Here is a 23860-nt window from a genome sequence, read left to right as displayed (position 1 = left end):
CGCAGCGGATGCTTCCTGAGCCCCGGTGGGCCTGCCTCGCTCCCCTCCCGGTTCACGGCCTGGGGCCCCCACACCAGCTCCCAGGGGGTGCGGTGCAGGACTCGGAGTCCTGAGCTGACCCCGCGGCTCTGCGAGGCCCGACAGCGACCGCTCGTGCGCGCCACGGGGCCTGGCTACTGCGAGCCGCGGAGTCTGTGACATGGGGGTGGCCTGTGCTCAAAACTGTAACTGACGGGCGCCTTGGAAAGGGACGGTCCTATTTTGAAACTTAAGCCAGACCCACCCCCACACCGCCCCCCACCACCACCACTCACCTAAGGCGGGCCAGCTCCCTCCCCGCCCCGACACTCACCAAAGGCAGCCAGCCCCCCCCCCACACACACACACACCTCACCAAAGGCAGCCAGCCCCCCCCACACACACACTCACCAAAGGCAGCCAGCCCCCCCCCACACACACACTCACCAAAGGCGGCCAGCCCCCCCCCCACACACACACACACACACTCACCAAAGGCAGCCAGCCCCCCCCACACACACACTCACCAAAGGCGGCCAGCCCCCCCCCACACACACACACACTCACCAAAGGCAGCCAGCCCCCCCCACACACACACTCACCAAAGGCGGCCAGCCCCCCCCCACACACACACACACACACTCACTGAAGGCGGCCAGCCCCCCCCCCCCCACACACACACACACTCACCAAAGGCGGCCAGCCCCCCCCCCCCCCACACACACACACACTCACTGAAGGCGGCCAGCTCCCCCCCACACACACACACTCACCAAAGGCGGCCAGCCCCCCCCCCCCCCCCACACACACACACACACTCACCGAAGGCGGCCAGCTCGGGCTCCTTCTTCCACTTGCCCAGCGAGGCGGGCGGGTTGGGCCAGGTCACCGTCGTGTGCAGCAGCAGGTCCCCCATGCTCAGGTCGGCCACCTGCGGACCAGACAGGTCAGCTCGCCGGGCGGAGCCGCAGACACGCGACTGCCACGCCTACTTCACGGGAGCACTGTCTCCAACACGCGTGCTCGTTTCCCTCTACCCACGTGTCCCCAGAGCTTCAACTATAAAGCGGCAAAAAGGTGCCAATCGGCCCTAAGATTCCCCAGCAGCAGACCTGCCGAGAGGGCCCCACAGCACGGAGACCAGCCTGGCCGTGCGGCTCAGTGGTTGTGTCGACCATGAACCCAGGAGCCGCGCCAAGGATTCTAAGTCCCCTCGGCACACAGCGTCCGGCCGTCCTCCCTGCGGCTTTACAGGAAAACGGGGACCGCCTCCTCTCCATCCAGGGCGGGCGAGATCAGCTGTGGCTGCTCCTGCTCCATGGAGCCCACCCCTCCCCTTTCCCCTCCCCTTGGAGGACTGGGAGATGGCACGGAGCTCGCAGGCCTGCTTCCTGCCGGAGCCCCTGCCTGCTCCCACCCGCTGGCCCCGGGGGTGTCTTTCCTCTTCGCCTGGGGGTGGGGGTGGGGGCTGAGGGTCATCACGTTGGTCTGTGGCATCTTTCGCAGCCTCGTGCGTGGGGCTCTGCGCTCCTGAGGCTGAGGGAGACCCCACTCTGCACACACGTCGCTTTCACAAAACCTCGGCCCACAAGGCTCCTTGGAACGGCACTGCGTCCCCTGGCTTCTCGCCGGGAGGATTTCCCACTCGATCGTCAGAATTCCACCTGAGCCCCGCTTCCCTGTGACCTCTGACCCCGAATCATATTCATCTTTTCCCAAATTCTCTGCAACCCACTACCCACTGCCTTCTAGTCTTCGGTATGAATGGCCCTTTGCTCTCAGGATCGTTAAAACCCAGAAATTAACCTGGCATATCATGAAAAATGTAACAAAATATAATAAAAAAATCTTTTTTCCCATAACCCAATAAAAGTCACTTCTGTCAAAACGAAATAATCAGCAATGCAGAGCAGGGAAAAGTCGCAGGATCGAGAATGTCTGCAGAAGCAGTCACAGCACGAAATAAACGAGGCCAAGAAAACCCCCCAACGACAGGACTTCGGGGAATCACGGCTCATCCCCACGGAAATACTGCACAATAACTTAATTCTTGGGAACCATTTGGAAGAACATGAACATTTTGTTCAATATAAAGTATCACCATGCAAAACCCTTTCAGAATATAAACATCCAAGGACACGTTTATAGGTTTTCATCAAAGTAAACACCGAACATTGAGAACGTTGTTCTTCTCGCCTTTTTCTGTATTCCGCCTTTTTCCTTAATAAGCAGATGTCTTTCTCGTTATAGAAGTTTTACAAGGACATGAGGACGAGACCCGGAGCAGCTAACCCCCCCTCTCCTCCGCCCGGTGGATGAGATGACCTTCGAGCAGACGGAGGCGGTGCCCACGCTCTCCTGCCAGCATCACGTGGAGAAGCTACACGGTGTCTCCTGGAGAGGAGGGACCGAGGCCAGCACACGCCGGGCCCGACGCCCCCAGCGGGGCCTGTACCTCCGCAGTGTGGCCGGGGCAGGGGCGGGGGCAGGGGCGGGAGGAGAGTCCTGTCCAGGCTGCTGGTGGCCTCACTGACCCGCCCACGGGGAAAACCCGCGTGTCCCACAAACCACCGCCACACGCCTTCACTCCACATCTACACCACGCGTGTGACTTTCAATAAACTGTCACCCACCTGCCTCCCTCACATCCATGACTCTCACCCACGTGCCTCTCCCACACCCATGGCTGTCACCCACCTGCCTCCCTCACATCCATGACTCTCACCCACCTGCCTCACCCACACCCATGGCTGTCACCCACCTGCCTCTCCCACACCCATGACTGTCACCCACCTGCCTCTCCCACACCCATGGCTGTCACCCACCTGCCTCTCCCACATCCATGGCTGTCACCCACCTGCCTCCCCCACACCCATGACTGTCACCCACCTGCCTCTCCCACACCCATGACTGTCACCCACCTGCCTCTCCCACATCCATGGCTGTCACCCACCTGCCTCTCCCACACCCATGACTGTCACCCACCTGCCTCTCCCACACCCATGGCTGTCACCCACCTGCCTCTCCCACACCCATGACTGTCACCCACCTGCCTCTCCCACACCCATGACTCTAACCCACCTGCCTCCCCCACATCCATGGCTGTCACCCACCTGCCTCTCCCACATCCATGGCTGTCACCCACCTGCCTCCCTCACATCCATGGCTGTCACCCACCTGCCTCTCCCACACCCATGGCTGTCACCCACCTGCCTCTCCCACACCCATGGCTGTCACCCACCTGCCTCACCCACATCCATGGCTGTCACCCACCTGCCTCTCCCACATCCATGGCTGTCACCCACCTGCCTCACCCACATCCATGGCTGTCACCCACCTGCCTCTCCCACATCCATGGCTGTCACCCACCTGCCTCACCCACATCCATGGCTGTCACCCCCCCTGCCTCACCCACATCCATGACTCTCACTCCCCTGCCTCACCCACATCCATGGTTGTCACCCACCTGCCTCCCTCACATCCATGGCTGTCACCCACCTGCCTCACCCATATCCATGACTCTCACACACGAGTAAATTCCATCATGTGTGTTCACTTCTACAGGCACATGGAACGTCCTGACTTTACCTCTTTCTGATACTGACCGGACAGAGGTTCCACCCTCGCCTCCGGGGACAATGACCCTGGAGAACAGCCCTACCCCGCGCGGAGGAGGCTGCTCTGCGTGCAGACTAACCGGGGCTCTGCCCCTGCTCTCAGCCCCCAATCTCTCCTGAGTTCCCTCCCTCCCACCCCCATGAGGCAGCAGGCAAGCCCAGGACCACCGAGGCTGGGGTGACGGGGGAGGGGCACTGGCGCACAGGGGGCTGCCTGTCCCCTGCCTCCATCAGCCGCTCTCAGCGCAGGCACAGCCCAGGGCTCCCCGCTCCCAGCCCCTCCAGGAGGGTCTGTCCTGCCCCTTCCTCCCAGGCAGGTGTGCCGGTTTGCAAGCCCTTAAGCATGGTTTCAGGTCATCCTTCCACAGCTCCTCGCTGAGCACCGGCTCCGAGCGTCACGGTTCCAACCCCAGGAGGCAGCTGCCGCCCCCGGGGCTTTTAGAGCGGCCAGGCCCGGGGGCGGCAGTCACCCCCACACGCCACACCCCAGCCTGCGGGCCAGCGGGGAGTCCACACCGTCCTCTCCTAAGAAACCCTCGCTGAGGAAGAAGCCACACTGCAGCCGGGCCGAGGGCAGAATCCACCGCGACGCCAATCCCGCCCGTCCGGCTATTTCACGGCCAACAGCCCTGCGTGGGGACAGGGGCCCCGGAGCCGGTCCTACCTCCTTCTTCTCGCCCGTCTGCTCCGCGATCAGCTGGTCAAACACGGCCCCGAACTCTTCGTGGATCTTCTGCATCTCGTTGATGTGACTGGCCACCTTGTTCATGGTCTTGATGGCCACTGGGGGCGACAGGATGGCGATGAAGAGGCGGCACAGGGGCTGGGCTGGGAGCGGGGCGACGGCAGGGGTGGGAGGTGGGGGGCTTTGCTCGCAGGTAGAGGGGGGTGGTGTGTGTGTGTGTGTGTGTGTGTGTGTGTAGGGTTTTGTGGGCGGGGCTCACATAGGCCTTGGAGGGGTAGTAGGTGGGATGGGGGCTATGGGTGGGGCCATGGGCCGAGTTGGTGATCATAGGCGGGGTCACCTGCCAAGGGCGGGTTTGTAGCTGTGGGCAGGGCTGTAGGCCGTGGGCGGGGCTGTAGGCAGGGCACTGGCCCTGAGCGGTGTCACCAGCTGTGGGCAGGACACTGGCCATGGGAGGGACTGTAGACAGGGCACTGGCTGTGGGCGGGACCATGGGTGGGGTGGGGGGGCGGTTCTGGCTGTGGGTGGGGCACTGGCCATGGGAGGGGCTGTACACAGGGCACTGGCTGTGGGCGGGGCATTGGCTGTGGGCGGGGCTATGGGCAGGGCTGTGGGTGGGATCAGCTGTGGGCGGGGCACTGGCTGTGGGCGGGGCTGTGGGCGGGGCTGTGGGTGGGACCAGCTGTGGGCAGGGCACTGGCCATGAGAGGGGCACTGGCTGTAGGTGGGGCTGTGGGCAGGGGTTCTGGCCGTGGGCGGGGCTTCTGGTTGTGGGCAGACCCATCGGCAGGGCTTGGGGCTGTGGGTGGGATCAGCTGTAGACAGGGCACTGGCTGTGGGTGGGGGTTCTGGTTGTGGGCGGGGCTGTGGGCGGGGCTTCTGGCCGTGGGCGGGGCCCTGGCCGCCGGCTCACCGTCCAGGTGGTAGTGCTCCTCGCTGTCCACGTGCGTCAGCGCGAAGAGCTCCCGCAGCAGCAGCGGGTACTTGAGGACGCGCTGGATGGGCTTGATGAGGTACGACTCGAGCGTGGCCGAGTGCTGCTGCCGGGGGTTCTGGGCGTCCAGGAAGGCCTTGAAGGCCGCGTCCGTCCTGGCTGCGAGGCACACAGCTCGTGGCGGCCCGGACCTCCTCCCGTCCCTGCCCCCCTCCCCGCCCCCCCTCCCCGGTGCCTTTCCCAGGACAGGGCGGGGGCGGGAGGAGGGCAGGAGCGGAGACAGCCGCCCGGCCCGCACGGCTCACGTGGGGCAGACCCCGGGGTGTGGTGAGTCCGGGAGCCGGGGGGCAGACCCTGCGCACTGGGCCTCCGGGCTGCTCTCCTCCCTCCTGGTCCTCCGCCCCAACACACGGCCGGCATCGAGCCGTCACCTGCGAGGAGGCGGGTCCTCGCCGTGAGAGCCCGTCACTCCGTCCCCCAGCAGACGGCACTCTTGTCCTCACGCTCTCCCCTCCCCCCCAACACACACACACACACACACACACACACACACACACACGCGCGTGGCCGTCAGGAAATGTAGGTCAAGCCTAATGGTTTCAGGGATCGTTTGAAAGATAACGATAATACCTTTCCGGTGCAAAAGAATAGACTGAATTAAGACAATCTCCAGGGGCCGAGTGTAATCTAACGGAAGGTTTAAAAATAACAGAACGCTCTGAGGGGATCCTGTTTACTGCGGAGCACGGAGCTCGGAAACTCTCACAGTGACACCTCACAGCAGCCAGCGCTCAGGTGAAGTGTGAAAACCGACACACAGCCCGGCCGGGGAGGCTCAGTGGTGAGCGTCAACCTATGAACCAGGAGTCAGGGTTCGATTCCCGGTTGGGGCACAGGCCCGGGTTTCAGGCTCGATCCCCAGTGGGGGGCGTGCAGGAGGCAGCAGATCCATGATGCTCTCCCATCATTGATGTTTCTCTCTCTCCCTCTCCCTTCCTCTCTGAAATCAATAAAAATATATTTCTAAAAAAAAGAAGGGATACACACACAGGACTGTATGCCCGACACAGCACGCGTGGGGACGGACAGCCAGACGGGGTCCCAGCCTCCCTCTAATTCCGCTGCACCTGACTCTGCACAGACTCACCGCAGAGACCCCCCTGGTGCCAACATGTCCCATGACAGGTGTTAAAGGAAGTCAAAGCACAACGTGCACAAACCGTTTACACACCAGCAGCTGTGCACGTGCAGCCACGTGAGGTGCGGGGTGGGGTGTGGGGTGGGATATGGGGTGGGGTGTGGGGTGGGATATGGGGTGAGGTGTGGGGTGGGATATGGGGTGAGGTGTGGGGTGGGATATGGGGTGAGGTGCGGGGTGGGGTGTGGGGTGGGATATGGGGGTGGGGTGTGGGGTGAGGTGTGGGGTGGGGTGTGGGGTGAAATATGGGGTGAGGTGTGGGGTGGGATATGGGGTGAGGTGTGGGGTGGGATATGGGGTGAGGTGCGGGGTGGGATATGGGGTGAGGTGCGGGGTGGGATATGGGGTGGGATATGGGGTGAGGTGTGGGGTGGGATATGGGGTGGGATATGGGGTGAGGTGCGGGGTGGGATATGGGGTGAGGTGCGGGGTGGGATATGGGGTGAGGTGTGGGGTGGGATATGGGGTGAGGTGTGGGGTGGGATATGGGGTGAGGTGCGGGGTGGGATATGGGGTGGGATATGGGGTGAGGTGTGGGGTGGGATATGGGGTGGGATATGGGGTGAGGTGCGGGGTGGGATATGGGGTGAGGTGCGGGGTGGGATATGGGGTGAGGTGCGGGGTGGGATATGGGGTGAGGTGTGGGGTGGGATATGGGGTGAGGTGTGGGGTGGGATATGGGGTGAGGTGCGGGGTGAGGTGCGGGGTGAGGTGTGGGGTGGGATATGGGGTGAGGTGCGGGGTGAGGTGTGGGGTGGGATATGGGGTGAGGTGCGGGGTGAGGTGCGGGGTGAGGTGTGGGGTGGGATATGGGGTGAGGTGCGGGGTGAGGTGCGGGGTGGGATATGGGGTGAGGTGTGGGGTGGGATATGGGGTGAGGTGCGGGGTGAGGTGTGGGGTGAGATATGGGGTGAGGTGCGGGGTGAGGTGTGTGGTGGGATATGGGGTGAGGTGCGGGGTGAGGTGTGGAGGGAGGTATGGGGAGGTGTGGGGACATGTGGGGGAAGGTGCGGAGTGAGGTGTGAGGACAGCGGCTGGTGTCCCGAGATCCCCTGAAATCCAACCTCCTGTCGGTTACAGTGTTGACCAAGGAAGCACCTCCCTGACCCTTTTCTCGGTCACCAGCCACCACAGGTGAAGGCGGCAGCAAACCACCTTGTGGGGACCCTCAGATGCCCCGCCTCCCGGGCCTCTGTGGGGGGGGGGGGGGGGTGCGGGGGGCCTGCTGCTGTGAAAACCCCTCAGTTCTGTGCAAACAGCTGCAGCCGGAGCGGCTTCCGGGAGTGACTGGGACCACGTGCCCGTGACGGACAGGCGTGAGCACAGCCCTGGAGCAGAAGCAGGTGAGGGCAGGAGGAAGGCCCACAGAAAGGCAGGTACGATGGGGTGGCTGACAATGAAATCGACGGAGAACAGGAATAAAGTGGGGCATTTCTAAACCCTGTATTTCCTGCATCACTGCAGAGTGAGCCCTCAATTCTGGACCAAAACAGCTCAGACAGAAGGTGCGTTATCGGGGAGAGCGACACGCGGCTAACCCAGCTCTGCAGGCCTCTCCTCTCAGAGCCTCGTCCGCAGCTGTCGGACGTCGGCTGCCACATCGACGACCCTTTGCCCTCGGTCCGAACGCTCCCACCACAGCCCTGGCCCCCGGGCCCCGCCCCCGGGCCTTACCTTTCACCAGGACCTTGGGCACCTTGGTGTGGCTGGCGCAGAAGGCGCTGTACAGCTTGAAGCGGTCGGCGTAGTACAGGAAGGAGCCCCCCAGCGAGAACAGCACTTTCTGGGTTTAAGGAGAAAAGGCCTGGCTGGTTCAGGCCGCGCTCACCTGGGAATACCCGCCGGCTCTCGGGCACCCCCGCCGGCCGGACCGCCCGCTCAGCATCAGTCACCCCGTCCCAGCTCCTCCCTCCGCTGGCTGGGGGCTCACCAACCTGGGTAACGGGTTTGGCCTTTTCAGTAATTACAGTGCAGAGGCCAGTGTTCTAGGCCAGTGTTACTTGTGTTTTTAAAATGCATTTTTGTTTATTTCAGAGAGGAAGGAAGAGGGAGACAGAGAAACATCAATAATGAGAAAGAGTCATCGATCGGCTGCCTCCTGCACGCCCCACACTGGGGATCGAGCCCACAACCCAGGCCTGTATCGAACCTCGACCTCCTGGTTCACAGGTCAGCGCTCAACCCCTGAGCCACGCGGCCGGGCAGCCGGTGTTGAAAGGGCCTGTGTGGGTGTGGGGTGTGGGGTGTGGGGTGTGGGTGTGGGGTGTGGGGTGTGGGGTGTGGGTGTGGGGTGTGGGGTGTGGGTGTGGGGTGTGGGTGTGGGGTGTGGGGTGTGGGGTGTGGGTGTGGGGTGTGGGGTGTGGGGTATGGGTGTGGGGTGTGGGGTGTGGATGTGGGTGTGGGGTGTGGGGTGTGGGTGTGGGGTGTGGGTGTGGGGTGTGGGGTGTGGGGTGTGGATGTGGGTGTGGGGTGTGGGTGTGGGGTGTGGGTGTGGGGTGTGGGGTGTGGGGTGTGGGTGTGGGGTGTGGGGTGTGGGTGTGGGGTGTGGGGTGTGGGTGTGGGTGTGGGGTGTGGGGTGTGGGTGTGGGGTGTGGGGTGTGGGGTGTGGGGTGGGGTGTGAGTGTGGGGTGTGGGGTGTGGGTGTGGGTGTGGATGTGGGGTGTGGGGTGTGGGTGTGGGGTGTGGGTGTGGGGTGTGGATGTGGGTGTGGGTGTGGGGTGTGGGGTGTGGGTGTGGGGTGGGGTGTAGGTGTGGGGTGTGGGGTGTGGGTGTGGGTGTGGGTGGGGTGTGGGGTGTGGGTGTGGGTGTGGGTGGGGTGTGGGGTGTGGGGTGTGGGTGTGGGTGTGGGGTGGGGTGTGGGTGTGGGGTGTGGGTGTGGGGTGTGGGGTGTGGGGTGTGGGGTGTGGGTGTGGGGTGTGGATGTGGGGTGTGGGGTGTGGGGTGTGGGGTGTGAATGGGAAACACGGTGCATCGGAAAAGGCAGACCTGAGCCCCTCACCAGCTCCCGGGGCAGGACTGTCGAGGCCGGGCTTCTATCGGAGCCTGTGAAACAGGCCTCAGGAGAGAGCCCTCAGAGCAAGCACGTCACACCCGGGCCTCGCCTGCGGCCCGCCAGCCGCGAGCTGGACGTGCTTGCTCTGTGGTTTCACGCGAGCTGGCTTGTCCGAGACGCCGCTTACTCGGGCCATAAAAACAGGTGTGGATGTGAGTGAGGAACCGTCCCAGCGTGTAGTGTGGCTAATGGACATGCAGGGAATTGGGAAGGACGGGCTACTTACAACCACCACGGTTGCTTAGGAACCCACGCAACTGGCAGGCAGAGGCCGGCGTGGTCTCCTCTCTATTTCACGTTCGGCCTCCACCTCCACCCCGCCCGCCCCTCCCCGCCCCTGACCGAGGCCTGACTGACCTTAAACTGATCGACTCTCTCGAGCTTTTCCAAATCCGGGACCAGTCTCACTCCATCTTCCAGAGTTTTAAGGAATTCTACTTGAAACTCCACCATTTCGGTTAGATTTCCGAAGAGCACGTCAAGCTGGAAAATGAAAAGGAGTTTAACCGACGTCATCCTTCTCGTTGGTGTTCAGAAACGACTCGCTTCTGATCTCAACATCTTCCTGCCGATCCTGGGGCGGAGATAACGGTCCCCCAGGGGCGGGGGCGCCTCCTCTCCGCGCTGTGACTTGGCCTTTTTGCTACAGTGAAAGGGATCGGACGTGCTGTTCCCACCCTCACCCCCCCCCCCCCCCAGGTGACTGCGCCCGTACCTCATCCTGGGTGAGGAACGTCTCCTTCTGCAGGGGCTTCAGGTATCTCTCCATGAGGCAGTTCAGGTCCTGAGGGCGGAAAGAACAGCTCGTGAACAGTCTACACGTCTACGAAGAACCCCAAGGGGAAAAACCCGGTGATGTTCCAGAGGCCGGCGGTCCGGTCTTTAGGCCACGAAGGTGCTTGTTAAAGGAGCGAGCGCGCTTTTCTGCAAACGCGTCCAGCTTTGCAGCCACGTGCTCAGGCGGCAGCTGTAACAGGAAAGGGGCAGGTGGCACGTGAATGGACTGCGTTCCAATAAAACTTTATTTGTAAAAGCAGGCAGAGGGCTGGCCTCGGCCCGAGGGCCACAATGGGTTGACCCTTGATTTCAAGACTAAAACGGCCCCATCCAGTTTGGCTCAGTGGAGAGAGCATCAGCCTGCAGACCAAAGGGTCCTGGGTTCGATTCCAGTCCAGGGCATGCACCTTCGTTGCAGGCTCCTCCCTGGCCTGAGCCCTGGTTGGGGCACGTCCAGGAGGTAACCAATCGTGTGCTTCTCTCACATCGATGTTTCTCTCTCTTTCCCTCTCTCTTCTCTCTCTAAAAATCAATGGAAAAATATCCTCGGAGGAGGATTAACAAAAAAATAAAGACCAGATCACTGAAAACAGATCATGCTATTAGTACATCGTTTCATGGTCACGTCGCCATCTCCCATTTATTTATATAAAAAAAGTTCTGTCATTTCGACGTATGTACACATGTGCTTTATGTTTTTATTATTTATTCACCACGAGTAAAGGTCAGGAATTGTTCTCTTTCTTTTAAATTTTTTTACCGTTTCACTTCATTGCTGCTGTGTCTGTGCTCCATGTGAGTGACGTAGCTGCTTATGTAGGTGGGTTCGACTTACGGCGAAAATCGCGTTACGTCACGCCATAGGAACGGATCTCCCACGTAACGCGAGGACCTACTGTATAACTAAATTGTATGTAGGAATAAGTCATTATTATAGTTATAGGAACTATTAGAAATGCTGCCGCTACATGTGTGATGGAGAACTGAACGCCAGAGCCAGGGACACCACAAAGGAAACGGGGCTGGTCCCTTTCTGCCAGGACTCAGATTTGCTTTTGAAGATAAATTTTTCCAAAACTCAATTCCACCGTCGTATCAGCTCAGCAGCATTCACGACTCAGGTCAGAGGGGCCACACTTGTGCTCACCACCATCTCCTTTCTCAGTCAGTGGGCGGACAGAGAGGGACAAAGGTCGGGTTACAGCTGTGAGTACTCGAAGCACAGAGTTTATTCGTGTATTTTATTTATTAACTAGAGGGACGGTGCACAACATTCATGCATGGGGGGGTTGGGGGGGAGCGGGTCCCTCAGCCCGGCCTGTGCCCTCTGGCAGTCCGAGACCCCTCGGGGTATGTCTGACTGCCAGCTTAGGCCTGCTGCAAGGCTTAGGCCCGCTCCACATGGGAAGTGGGCCTAAGCCGGCAGTCGGACATCCCCCGAGGGGTCCTTAACGCTGCCACGGAGGCAGGAGAGGCTCCTGTCACCACTGCTGCGCTCACCAGCCGTGAGCCCGGCTTCTGGCTGAGCAGCACTCCTCCTGTGGCAGTGGTCGGCAAACTGCGGCCCCTTGAGTGTGGCTCTTCCACAAAATACCACGTGTGGGCGCGCACGTACAGTGCAATTGAAACGTCATGGCCACACTTAAGGGGCCAAAGAGCCGCATGTGGCTCACGAGCTGCAGTTTGCCAACCACTGTCCTGTGGGAGTGCACTGACCACCAGGGGGCAGCTCCTGCACTGAGCATCTTCCCCCTGGTGGTCAGTGAGCGTCATAGCAACCGGTCGTTCCACTGTTTGGTCAATTTGCATATTAGGGTTTATTATATAGGAAGATTGTGTAGTTTCCATAGGAACAGCTGTAAACCTACTGTGGCCCCGCCCTGACATCGCAGGGAATTGCTATAAGAACTGCCTTAAAACACAAAAGAAAACCTTAACATTTGGGATAAAGGCCACCATCTACGGGAGAGGAAGAGGTTGCCTTGGTTCTATGACCTGGCTCTGCTGTTTGAGAAATGGTGGAAACAGAGTGGGGGGGCGGGGGGGGGGGGGGGAGTAGGGGGGGAAGGGGCGGGCACGGGCGCTCACCTTCACGTAGGTGCGCTCCGTCTCCAGCAGCTCACAGATGACCTTGCGCAGCTTGTCGGCGTCCGTGAGCTGCCGCGTGGTGGCCGGCTGCGGCCCGCCGGGGTCCTGGGGGCACGGGCTCGGGTCACTGGGGTTCATCTCGCGCGGACTGCGGCAGGACACGGCCCCCTGTTCCGTGCTCTCCAGAGCACAGGTGGAAAGCAGGGCAGGTGAGGGCAGCGGCACTCCGGAGCGACCTGTCCCACCTCTGTCCCGCCCCGTGTCCCTCCCGCTCGCAAACGGCCCCGTCTCCACCTCCCGTCGCCTGGGACGACCTGGTGGACGTTTAGGGCGTCAGGGTTCTAAGATTCCAACCTCTCCAGCTGCGGAAACAGTTTCCCAATCCTGGGCCCTGACAGCCCGGGACCCGCAGGTCTCCGCTGGGTCAGGCTGGGTTCCCGGGGGCCTGTGAGCCTCCCAGCACTGCCCCCAGATCATCCAATAGAACCTCTAGGGCGGGCCCCGCAAGCCGCACATCTTAACGCTCTCGATGGCCCTGGGCCGGCGTGGCTCAGTGGTTGAGCATCATCCCATGCACCAAAGGTCCTGGGTTCGGTTCCCGGGCAGGGCACATGCCTAGCTTTCAGGCTCAATCCCCAGTGTGGAGTGTGCAGGAGGCAGCTGATCCATGATTCTCTCTCATCATTGACGTTTCTCTCTCTCCCCCCCCTCCCTCCCTCTGAAATCAATAAAAACATATTGTGGCCAGAGGACATCAAACTCCAGCTCCATCGGGTCCTCCCCACGGAGCCTGGCCAAGGCCGTGACCTTGGATGCAGAAGCCAGCACGGCCGTCCCGCCCAGCACGGAGGCCACCTCCACCCGGGAGCTCCCCTGGGAGGCTCTGCACGCACCCACCCCCCCAGCCGACTTCCCAGGAGGGGACGGGCACACAGTAGGGGCATAGGTAGTGCAGGGTGGCAGAGGAGGAGGCGGCTCCCCTGGCGGGAGAGGGACCAGCGGTCAGTCCCTGGGAAATGGGTGGCTCTCCTGGTGCTCAGAGCTGTCCTGTTGGACGGAGAGCAATCCCAGCGACACTGGGAGGAACTCACGCGGGAGGAAGTGGGGCGCGCTGTCCCGGAGGCCACGCTGTCCCCAGAGGAGGAGAAAGCACAAGGTCACTCCCGCCCCAAGCTCAGATCTAAAACCGGCCCTTTGAGCCTCCCCAGGTGAACACACCCCACAGCTCACAGGGGCCTGACCCAGAATCTCACAGCCTTTCCGGAGGCCGCCCAGCCTCCGCCAGACCCACCGGTGCCCAGGGGCCGCCCAGCCTCCGCCAGACCCACCGGTGCCCAGGGGCCGCCCAGCCTCCGCCAGACCCACCGGTGCCCAGGGGCCGCCCAGCCTCCGCCAGGACCCACCCGGTGCCCAGGGGCCTCCCAGCCTCCACCAGGACCCACTGGTGCCCAGGGGCCGCCCAGCCTCCGCCAGGACCCACCGGTGCCCAGGGGCCGCCCAGCCTCCGCCAGGACCCACCGGTGCCCAGGGGCCGCCCAGCGTCCGCCAGGACCCACCGGTGCCCAGGGGCCGCCCAGCGTCCGCCAGGACCCACCGGTGCCCAGGGGCCGCCCAGCCTCTGCCAGACCCACCGGTGCCCAGGGGCCGCCCAGCCTCCGCCAGACCCACCGGTGCCCAGGGGCCGCCCAGCCTCCGCCAGGACCCACCGGTGAGAGGAAGCCCGAGAACCGGGCTCCTTGTCAATGAGACGCACCCCGTCCGAGTTCGAGCCCCTAAACAGCCCTGGGCAGAGGCTTCGCTGGGCTCCGGTGGCTTCTCCCTTCCCGCTGACCCACGCGTTTCCCACTCGGAGTCGGCCTGTCCCACGGGCCCAGGGGGACGACACAGACCCCCCCAAACCCCCATTAAACCGCGGGCACCTCCCTGAGCAAGCGCTTCTCCATCCGCCTCCTCCCCGTCCTCCTCCCCGTCCTCCTCCCCGTTTAGGAAGAAATGGAGTGAGCAGCACCTGAGCCTCCTGCGGAGACGCCGGTGGACCGGGCGGACCGGACCGGACCGGGCGCCACCGGGACTCACCCGCCGCCGGGAGGGGAGGAGGGAGACTGAACACAAAGCCTCTCGCCGCCTCAGGAAGGAAGCAGCTCCCTGCGGGGTCCGAGGCGAATCAAATGCAACTTCACACGGACACTCCGCCCCCGGCCCGGCGCACCCCCCACCCCCGGCCCGAGCCCGGGAAGGACGAAGGAGGGGAAGGGGCACCCTCCGCCGCAGGGCCGGCCGCTGGGGTCCCACCTAACCGGGCGCTCACCGGGCGGATGGACGGACGGAGGGAGCCCCGGGCGGTCCCCGTGCTCAGGGCCCGGCGTGCGCTGCCCCAGCGCGGACAGCATCGGGGCGCCTCCCCCCGCGACTCGACCTGCCGAGCTCAGCACCGGGGCCGCCGGTTCCCAAAATACTCCGCGCGCCCAGCCTCCCGCTCCGGGGGAGCCCGCTCCCATGGCGACGCGTCCCGGCGGGTCCCGCAGCGGCGGCCCCGCCCACAGCGCCCTCCGCGGGGTCACGGCGAGGTCATGTGCGCTGGCCCCGGCCCCGCTGACCCCGCGGGCCCCCCAAGTGCAGGGGGAGGACCAGCTGAGCCGCCCGATGCAGCGTCGCCCTCGGACCCGCCCCAGCTGCCCGGCCGCCCGGCCGCCCCGCCCCGGCACCGACGCTCCACCTGGAGGACACCCTCGGGCGGTTCACAGTCCGTTTTCCCATTTTCCGCAAACAAAGCAGCCCTTCCGAGAGGCGATCGCCGCGGGGACGAAAGCAAAAGGGTTTCAGGACGAAAATGTTCTCACTCTGATCCGGTTCCCTGAATGGAAACGGTCACAGCTGGGGGGGGGGGGGGGGGGGGGGGGGGACACAGCCTCCGGGCTCATCGCATCCGCCTGGGGCCGAACCTGGGGCCAAAAGCGGGACACGGCGGCCGGTGGGAGGGAGACAGAGGCCGGTGGGAGGGACACAGCAGCCGGTGGGGGGGGACACAGCAGCCGGTGGGAGGGACACGGCAGCCGCTGCACCCCACCCCCACCGGGACCTGTCACTCCTGAGCCGCCCCACCCAGCAGCTCACAACTATCTACTTGCTCAACCCCAAGAGGCCGCCTGGAGCAAAAACTGTTATTTCTAAAAAACTGGAAACAAAATCCCAACACACATTCTCTCCATCCTGCCCAGTATTGTCGGAGGCAGGCAAGGCGGGGGCAGATGGGGGACATCTGGAATCATGTCAACAATAAAAATAAAATAATGGTAATAAAGAGTAAATAAATTTTTAAAAATTAGATTTTTTTCAATGTTACTGTACATAATACCATATACAGATGACATATTAAAGACTTGTACAGCTAAAACCCATGTAATTTTGTTGACCAATATCACCCCAATAAAGTCAATAAAAAAATTTAAAATAAAATAAAAACATAAAATTCCAACACGCCTTCTCTTTATCCTGCCCAATATTTCTTAAAACAATTCATTTGGGAAAAACAGCAAAAAATATTAAATCAACAGCTGTCACATATGTAGCCGGGATGGAAAATGATTACCTCTTTTATTTCATGTATATGTTTACTGGTTTAATCTATTATTCATTGATTTCTACACCCAACCTGCTGCATTCAAAATCATCCTTCCATACTTTGGCAGTTCACACGCAAAAGTTTTCACTTTATTCTCAAGAAAAATTATACACTGATATGAGATGCATCAAAAACTTTTTAACCCTAATCAAGAAAGTTAAGCTATGCACGTGCTGTTTAAATCATTTAAAAAAAGACCTAGAAAGCTTAGGCCTCAGGAAAACAGCTGAGCACTTGGTGAGCCCTCATCGGAACGGGCTCACAGCCCACTGGTTAACGACTCCTTCCTGTTCAGAAGCCTGGTTTCACCACCAGCCCGTAGCCATCCAGGCAGAGGGCAGTTCTGAAAAGCAGTTAACACGCAAGGCCTGCTTTGCCACCTCAGAGCTGTGTGAGCTCCAATAAGTTGCTTAACTTCTCTGTTCCAATACTGTCCTCTATCAACAGAGGGAAAAACAGTATCTTCCTCTCCGGGGTATCGGGGGGGATGAGCGAGCTACCATGGAACAGTGCCCACTGCATACACACTTCCTTCCCCCGGCTGCCGGCACCCAGGACCCGGGCTTCCCTCGCAGCCCCGGCTTCATCCGGAAGGTCGTCCGGAAGGACGTCCAGTCTAATTAGCATATTGCGCTTTTATTATTATAGATACTTTTTTTACTGATTTTTAGAGAGGAAGGGAGAAGGGGAGAGAGAGAGAGAAACATCAATGATGAGAGAATCCTGGATCGGCTGCCTCCTGCACGCCCCCTACTGGGGATGGAGCCCACAACCCGGGCCTGTGCCCTGACCGGGAATAGAACTGGGACCTCCTGGTTCATGGGCCGACGCTCAACCCACTGGGCTACACAAGCCGGGCTCCTCACATATTAGTAACACGCAGTTAGGGCCCCGTCTCCAAGACTCCTTGGCTCAACTTAAAGCTTTTGCTTCCAAATATCCTAAGCGAGAAATTTAAATCACAAAAGGCGATTTTAGTTACGGAACTTGGGTTGCATGACAAAACAACCAAATAAAGATAAAACCTGAACAAGCAGAAGCGAAGGAGTGCAGGATCGACGGGCGCCCGGCCCAGGGAAAGGAACAGGAACCTAAGGCTGCAGCGCAGCCCGGCCCATCAGATCCTCAAACATCTGCGACCTGGCCCCACCCTCCGTCAACACTGACACCGACAGGGAGCGGGGACAGCGGCGCCCGTCCCTACATCCGACCTGTGTGTCTGGGCGTCTCAGCACCTCCTCTTCTGCACAAAGAACCGTGGAGTCAGACAGACGCCCGGGGTCAGCGGACAGACCCTGGGCCTCTTCCTTCCTGCGCCCCCGACCTCATGACTCACTGCATTCAACACGGAAACGACTCAAAACCCACCAGGGAAGGAGGACCGGGCGATGACAGGGAGCACAGATGACCCAAGTCAGAAAGAATTCAGCAGTAAAGGCTTCAGGGACAGGAAGAATAGCTGTGCTCCCACCCACGCTGGAAATCAAGAATCCGCCTTTTTAGTCTCAGTAACAAAATAACTACATAAATTCCCTCCAAATGTCTTCTCTCAGCATGGAAATACCTGTTTCTCTAGAGAGCCACTGGCCCCACAAATAGAAGTAAAAGTCAAGGAAGGGCCACGGCTTAACCTTCGGCAAATCCTTTTATATACGATTATACGGGAGGCCCAGGGCACACGGTCTGCGCGAGGGGCTCGGCCCTCGTAGCCCCGGCTTCGTCCGAAAGGTCGTCTGGAAGGAGGTCCGGCTGTCCGGTCTAATTAGCATATTGTGCTTTTATTATTATAGATTTTTTATTGATTTCAGAGAGGAAGAGAGAGAGAAAGAGAGTTAGAAACATCAATGATGAGAGAGAATCATGGATCGGCTGCCTCCTGCACGCCCCCCACTGGGGATGGAGCCTGCAACCCGGGCACGTGCCCTGACCAAGAATCGAACCGTGACCTCCTGGTTCATAGGTCGACGCTCAACCCCTGAGCCACGCTAAGAGGCTCACTTCTAACCAAAGCAGGGCACAAGGCGCAGAAGCTCATGGCACAACCACGAGTCACAGACACGGAGCTGACCCAACCGCACGGCGAGAGGGGATGAGTCGGACTTCACCCAGTGGCATCTGGGCCTGCCTCCCGCCTATGGGCTTGTCAGCGAGGCTGCCTTTGGGTTCTGAGAATTATCTAGCGACATCTCCCAAGTGGAACTCCTGGGCCCCGTGGAGAGGGCGTCCGCCATATCCTGCTGCAGAGGCGGCCGGGATGCGGGAGGTGAAAATGAAAAGCTCTCACCTTGCTGCTGAGGTCCGTGTCATCCGAGGACTCGGGGTCCAGCCCCTCGGCCTCCTCGGGGGCGGGCTCCGCACGGCTGCCCTGCGCACCGCCCAGGCTGGGCCCTGTGGGACGGAAGCAGAGGGGATGTGGGGGGACGGGACAGTGACCCCCACAGGTCAGCCCGTGAGGGGCGGGCGTCCACTCCCAGAGAGAACGCATCCTCACACCGCCAAGTGCCAGCTCCACGCCCTCGGCTCAGGGTTCGTTTTCATTTGTGTTGGTGCTGCTACCGTCACTGTTTAATAGGATGGCGTGTTTTTATTACTTGTCCTATATAATAAAAGCCTAATATGCAAATCAACTGAACGGTGGACCTACAGGTCGGCAGGGGGCGGGGCCAGTGAGCGGGGTGGCAGCGGGCAGAGGGAGGGGACGGCGTTCTGGGGGTGGGCCTAAGCCGTCAGTGGGATGTCCGAGGGCTCCCGGACTGCAAGAGGGCGCAGGCCGGGCTGAGGAACCGCACGAATTTCCATGCGCTGGCCTCCAGTAGAACATAATGACAGTTCTGGGCCCCCCCAAATCCATACGCTGAAGCTCTGAGAGTAGCTGGGGGGCTGGGGTGTGGCCCCATCCCGCTGAGCATTAGAATCACCAGGAGTTTCAGGACCACCCAGCTGGGCCCCCCCCCCCCCCCCCCCGACTGTGAAGGTCCGGCTCCGCCTGGGACTGAGCCTCACCCCTCCCACCTGGGAAGGAGGTGCTGTCAGTGGGTGCGACTCATAAACTCATCAGACAACTTGCTGGCTGCGGGCTGAGCGGAGACGGGGCCGTGAGAGCAAAAAGGAGCCGCAGCCTGGCCCGTGCGCTCAGTGGTTAGAGCACCAGCCTGCGCACCAAAGGGTCGTGGGTTCAATTCCTGGTCAAGGGCACGTACCTGGGTTACAGGTCCCCTCCCTGGCCCAGGGCGGGGCACGTGGGGAGGCAACCAATCGATGTGTCTCTCTCAGAGCGATACTTCTCTCTCTCTGTCTCTCTCTCCCCACCAATACCCTTCCGCTCTTTATATATATATATATATTGATTTCAGAGAGGAAGGGAGAGGCAGAGAGAGAGAAACACCAATGATCTCCTCCAGTAAGAAAAAAGGAGCGGCCTCAGGTTACAGGGCAGAGCCTGCCCGTCCCAGAGGCACTTCTGGGTCACACCCCGCCCTGAGCGCTGCTCACACACCAGACAGGCTCCGGGAGGACCGGCCGAGCCTGCGACCTCGCCCTGGAAGATGGGGTCGGGGCACTCGGGCCTCCCTCCTCCGAAACTGCGACACCCGCGCGGGCCCTGAAGGGGCTCTGCGTCACCCTCCACCTGCCATCCTGTCTTCCTGGCGACGGCACACCGCACAGGTGCGCCCACGGGCCCTGTCCCAGCTGCGTCCTGTCCTGCGTGCAGGGCGGCCGGCTGTGTGCAGGCCCCGCGCTCTCGGCCTCAGCTCGGAGCCTCCCCGTGCTGCTCCATCCTGTGCACACACCTGCCTTCCATCTCTCCCGGCCAATGGGGACCGGGAAGCGGCAGCGAGAAGGGAGAAGGAGGCCCAGGCCGTGCTTCCCCCAGGCCCACCCCTCACTCCCCGCTGGTCTGCGGGGCTGAGCACGGAGAACTCCTCCGGAACTGACTGATTCGTGGTGAGGCCACAGAACCTACAAGAACGCCCCCCCCACCGCATGCTGTATTCCCGACCGGCTGCTGGCCTGGCCGGCCCGGCAGGCTGGGCTCGAAGGGGCTGGGCCACGGCAGAGTATTAAGGACAAAGCGGTTACAGAACAAGCCCGGCGCCGCCGTGGGGGTGTGAGGACAGAACCGCGGTGCCCGATGGTCAGTCAGGACATTGACCTGGAGAAAAAGTCCACCCACACCCGGCCCTCAGGGGCGTGTCTGTCCGGAGGAGATAATATGACGAGGACAGAAAGGTCAGGGGTTCATTTTAAAACGCCGGCAGGTGAAACATGGGGTCTACAACCACGCATGTCTCTGAAACAGGTACCGATACAGAAATACGTTGTTTATTTTTTTAAATGTTATAAAGAAATTTGTGCCCGGCCGGTGTGGCTCAGGGGTTGAGCGTCGACCTATGAACCAGGAGGCCATGGTTTGATTCCTGGTCAGGGCACAGGCCCCAGCTGTGGGCTCCATCCCCAGTGTGGGGTGTGCAGGGGGCAGCTGATCCGTGATTCTCTCTCATCACTGGTGTTTCTATCCCTCTCTCCCTCTCCCTTCCTCTCTGAAATCAATAAAAAAATATATTTTTTTAAACTTTAAAGTTGCAAAGTACATACACACAGACTTTAAAGATAAAATACACGACACCAGCGCCCTCCTCACAGGACCAGCCTGGGGACCACCAGCCGCAGTGGCTTGGGGTCGGCAAGCTCTCTCCGCAAAGGGCCAGTTTGCAACTTTGCAGACACCAGCCCCTGTCACCGCTCCTCCGCCCGCCGGGTCGTGGGGAAGTGGCCACAGACAGGACGTAGGTGACCCCAGGACTGGGTTGCAATCAGACTGTTTACAAAAAACACGCCCGAGGCCGGAGCTGGCCACAGGCCGCCCGCCAACCTCTGCTTCCCACCACAAGCCCCGGGAGGGCTCCGGCCATAAACCCGGGAGCGGCCCGCGGCACGCACTCTGCCGCAGCCTGAGCCCCGGCTTCAGGAAACCCGAATGGAACAGCCTCACTCTCACTGCATTCCAGGCACCTGTCCGCCAGGGTCCCGGCCGCGCCTGCCACCTCGTGGTCACAGGGAGGAACAGCGCAGGGTCCGGCCGCACAGATGAAGGCGCAGGGCTCAGGGGTCACGCACATCCTGCAGGTCTGACTGGGCGGAGGGCGGGACAATGACCAAGTCAAGGCAGGCCGTCAACAGTAAAAAGCGCCTGACTTTCGGAAGCCTCCCCGAGCGCCCGGGTGCTGCCTACACTCAGATTTTGAAACGGAAGACTTTTTTCTTTAACCCAAGTTTTTAAAAGAAAATAAATTCAAAACCCCAGCCTACGAAATGGAGCCCAACTCCAGAACGGGGTGGTCGGGACCCTCTCGCCCGGAGCCCCCGGAAGAAGACAGGCCAGCGGAGGGGACAGGCCCCACGCAGACAGACCTGAGGGACAGGTGATGGGACAGGGACCCGTACAGGCGCCTCTGGGCGCCCGGGGATCCAGAGCAGGGGGCGCACCCTGGGGGCCCCAGGAAGGTCTCCTGGGCAGGAGCATTCACGCAGCCCCCCAGGAGGGAAGGTGTCCCCAGGAAAGAAGGCAGCAGGTGGGGCGGGCGGGGCTCACCCTCGGGGACTCTGAGACAAAGAGCCCAAGAGACAAGAGGACCAGCCCTAACCGGTTTGGCTCAGTGGATGGAGCGTCGACCTGCGGACTGAAGGGTCCCGGGTTCGATTCCGGTCAAGGGCATGTACCTTGGTTGTGGGCACATCCCCAGTAGGGGGTGTGCAGGAGGCGGCTGATCAATGTTTCTCTCTCATCGATGTTTCTAACTCTCAGTCCCTCTCCCTTCCTCTCTGTAAAAAATCAATAAAATATATATTTTTTAAAACTTTAAAAAAAAAGAGGACCAACAAGGATCGGAGCCCCGTCCACTCGGGCATCTTGCGTCCTCTGTCGCCCAGGAGAGGGCGTGGGCTGCGGGGCTGGGGTGGGATGTGGACGGCAGGGGTAGAGCTCACAGCCCAGCCCCTCCCGTGGTTCCTGGCACTTCCGTGTCCCTATCTCGGTCCACAGCCCCGAGGCAGCGGGCTCTGTCCACTCGTGTTTCTCCAAAATGACCGGCGAGAGCCGCAGCGGGGACGCCCCCCACGTGGGGCAGGCAGGAGTGTGGCTAAACAGCCCTCCCCAGAACAGGAGCGCCTGCCCGCGGCAGCTCCACAGGAAGCGCAGGCTCCGCCAGCTCCTCCCCACACCCTGTCCCTGCAGCACCCGTCCCTGCAGCACCCCGTCCCTGAGGCACAGAGCAGCGGGGTCACCGTCGCGGGCGCCCCAGCTCCGCACTCGACCACATGCTGCAGGTCGCAGCCTTACCTGGGCTGCCGGGGAGGAAGGCGAGGGGGCTCTGGCCGGGCTCGGAGGGGCCGTCGGCACGGTGGGGCGGGCTCCCCAGCAGCAGGGCGCCCCCCTCCAGCTCTGGGCGCGTCCGCACCAGGAGGCCCAGGCTGGGCTGCGAGAGGAAGTCCCTGAGGGCCGTGGGGCTCAGGGTGGCGGCCACGCGGCTGTTGATCTCGAGAATCTCATCTCCCACCTTCAGGCCTGCAACGTGATGGAAAAGCTGAGTTTCACACAGAGGCAGCGGCACAACCAGGGAGGGGGTGGGGGAGGCTGCACCCCAAGTCCTGCCGCACAGACGGTGCCCCGAGGGGGAGCAGGTGCAGGGCCTGGGCCTGGAGGCTCCAGGCGTGGGGTCGCCTGCCCTGCCCGGCGCGGCCCTGGCCTGAACACACATCTGGACAAATCTACTCCCCAAGGCCGTGGGCCCCCAGCGTCTGCCGACGTCCCTCCACAAACGCTGAGTCAAGGGGAACAGGGACGCGCCCTCCAGTCACTGTGTGGACGCCTGGGCCACACCCGGGGCGCGTGGACCATCCCCGCGTGTCGTGGGCCCGCACGCAGGGCGCTGCTCCGCGGTGGCGGGAGGCCGGCCTACTGCAGGCACATCTGGGGACTAGGGCTCGCGGAGTCGTTATGATCATTTTTGCTGTTTTGTGTGTTTTTTTGTAACCACATCAGGGCCTCGTGGAAAGTCCCTGAAGAGGCTGCTGCCTTTGAAAGCAGGTGGGAAAGCTGCCCACGCTCGGGGCCCAAAGGAGCAGCCGGGCCTCGGAGAACAGGAAGCGTGACGCGCCAAGGGCAGGTCAGTCAGTCAGTGAAAGAACATTCCAGAGTACGAGAGGGCGGGGAGCACGAAGGACCGGTCAGCGGGAAGGAAGTCTGGTGAGAAGGCTCCCTGCAGGGAAAGAGGCGGGGAGGCAGCCCCCCACGAGGGCACAGACGGGCTCAGCGAGAGGGGCTCCGCTCCCCGAGGGGACGGGCTGCACGCGGACGCTGCTTCTCTGCTTCTGCAGAGGCTGCTCCACAAGTGGCGGCCACAGCGCCTGCTCGGAGGGGCCGTGCAGCCCAGGGCGGCCCTGTCGGCTCTGACCAGCGTGGACGGAGCACAGAGGGTCCTCCCTCCTGAAGTTCTGCTGCAGGAGGACCCAGGGCCTCCACTCCATCCCGCGGGCGGGGGGCCACAGTACGTGGGATCAGCACGAATTCCCCACCAGCCCCAGGGAAACAGGCACGAATCAGATGAAAAATTCAAGATTGTGCCCGACCGGCGTGGCTCAGTGGTTGAGCGTCAACCTATGAACCAGGAGGTCACAGTTTGAATGCCGTTCAGGGCACATGCCTGAGTTGCGGGATCGATCCCCAGTGAGGGGCGTGCAGGAGGCAGCCAATCGATGACTCTCTCTCATCACTGATGTTTCTATCTCTCTCTCCCTCTGCCTTCCTCTCTGAAATCAGTAATATATATATAATAGAGGCCCGGTGCACAAAAGTTTGTGCACTGGGGC

The 23860-nt window shown here is 61.4% G+C and overlaps 1 protein-coding gene across 1 annotated transcript in view; it reads right to left on the bottom strand.

Moving 5' to 3' along the window:
- Nucleotides 1–23860, bottom strand: part of TIAM1 (TIAM Rac1 associated GEF 1) — a 112309-nt gene that overhangs the window by 12444 nt on the left and 76005 nt on the right. The window contains 9 exon segments of the mRNA XM_070407291.1: nt 841–949; nt 4300–4418; nt 5234–5413; nt 8127–8235; nt 9862–9987; nt 10220–10288; nt 12370–12549; nt 18276–18379; nt 22332–22556. Of these exon segments, the coding sequence (XP_070263392.1) occupies nt 841–949; nt 4300–4418; nt 5234–5413; nt 8127–8235; nt 9862–9987; nt 10220–10288; nt 12370–12549; nt 18276–18379; nt 22332–22556 (1221 nt within the window).

The sequence above is a fragment of the Myotis yumanensis genome, unplaced genomic scaffold (genome assembly GCF_028538775.1).
Source record: "Myotis yumanensis isolate MYYU_CA2020_CCGP unplaced genomic scaffold, mMyoYum1.0.hap1 SCAF_2, whole genome shotgun sequence".
Taxonomy (NCBI): Eukaryota; Metazoa; Chordata; class Mammalia; order Chiroptera; family Vespertilionidae; genus Myotis; species Myotis yumanensis.
Note: the sequence above shows the minus strand (reverse complement) of the source record. Positions and strands in the feature narration are given on the sequence as shown.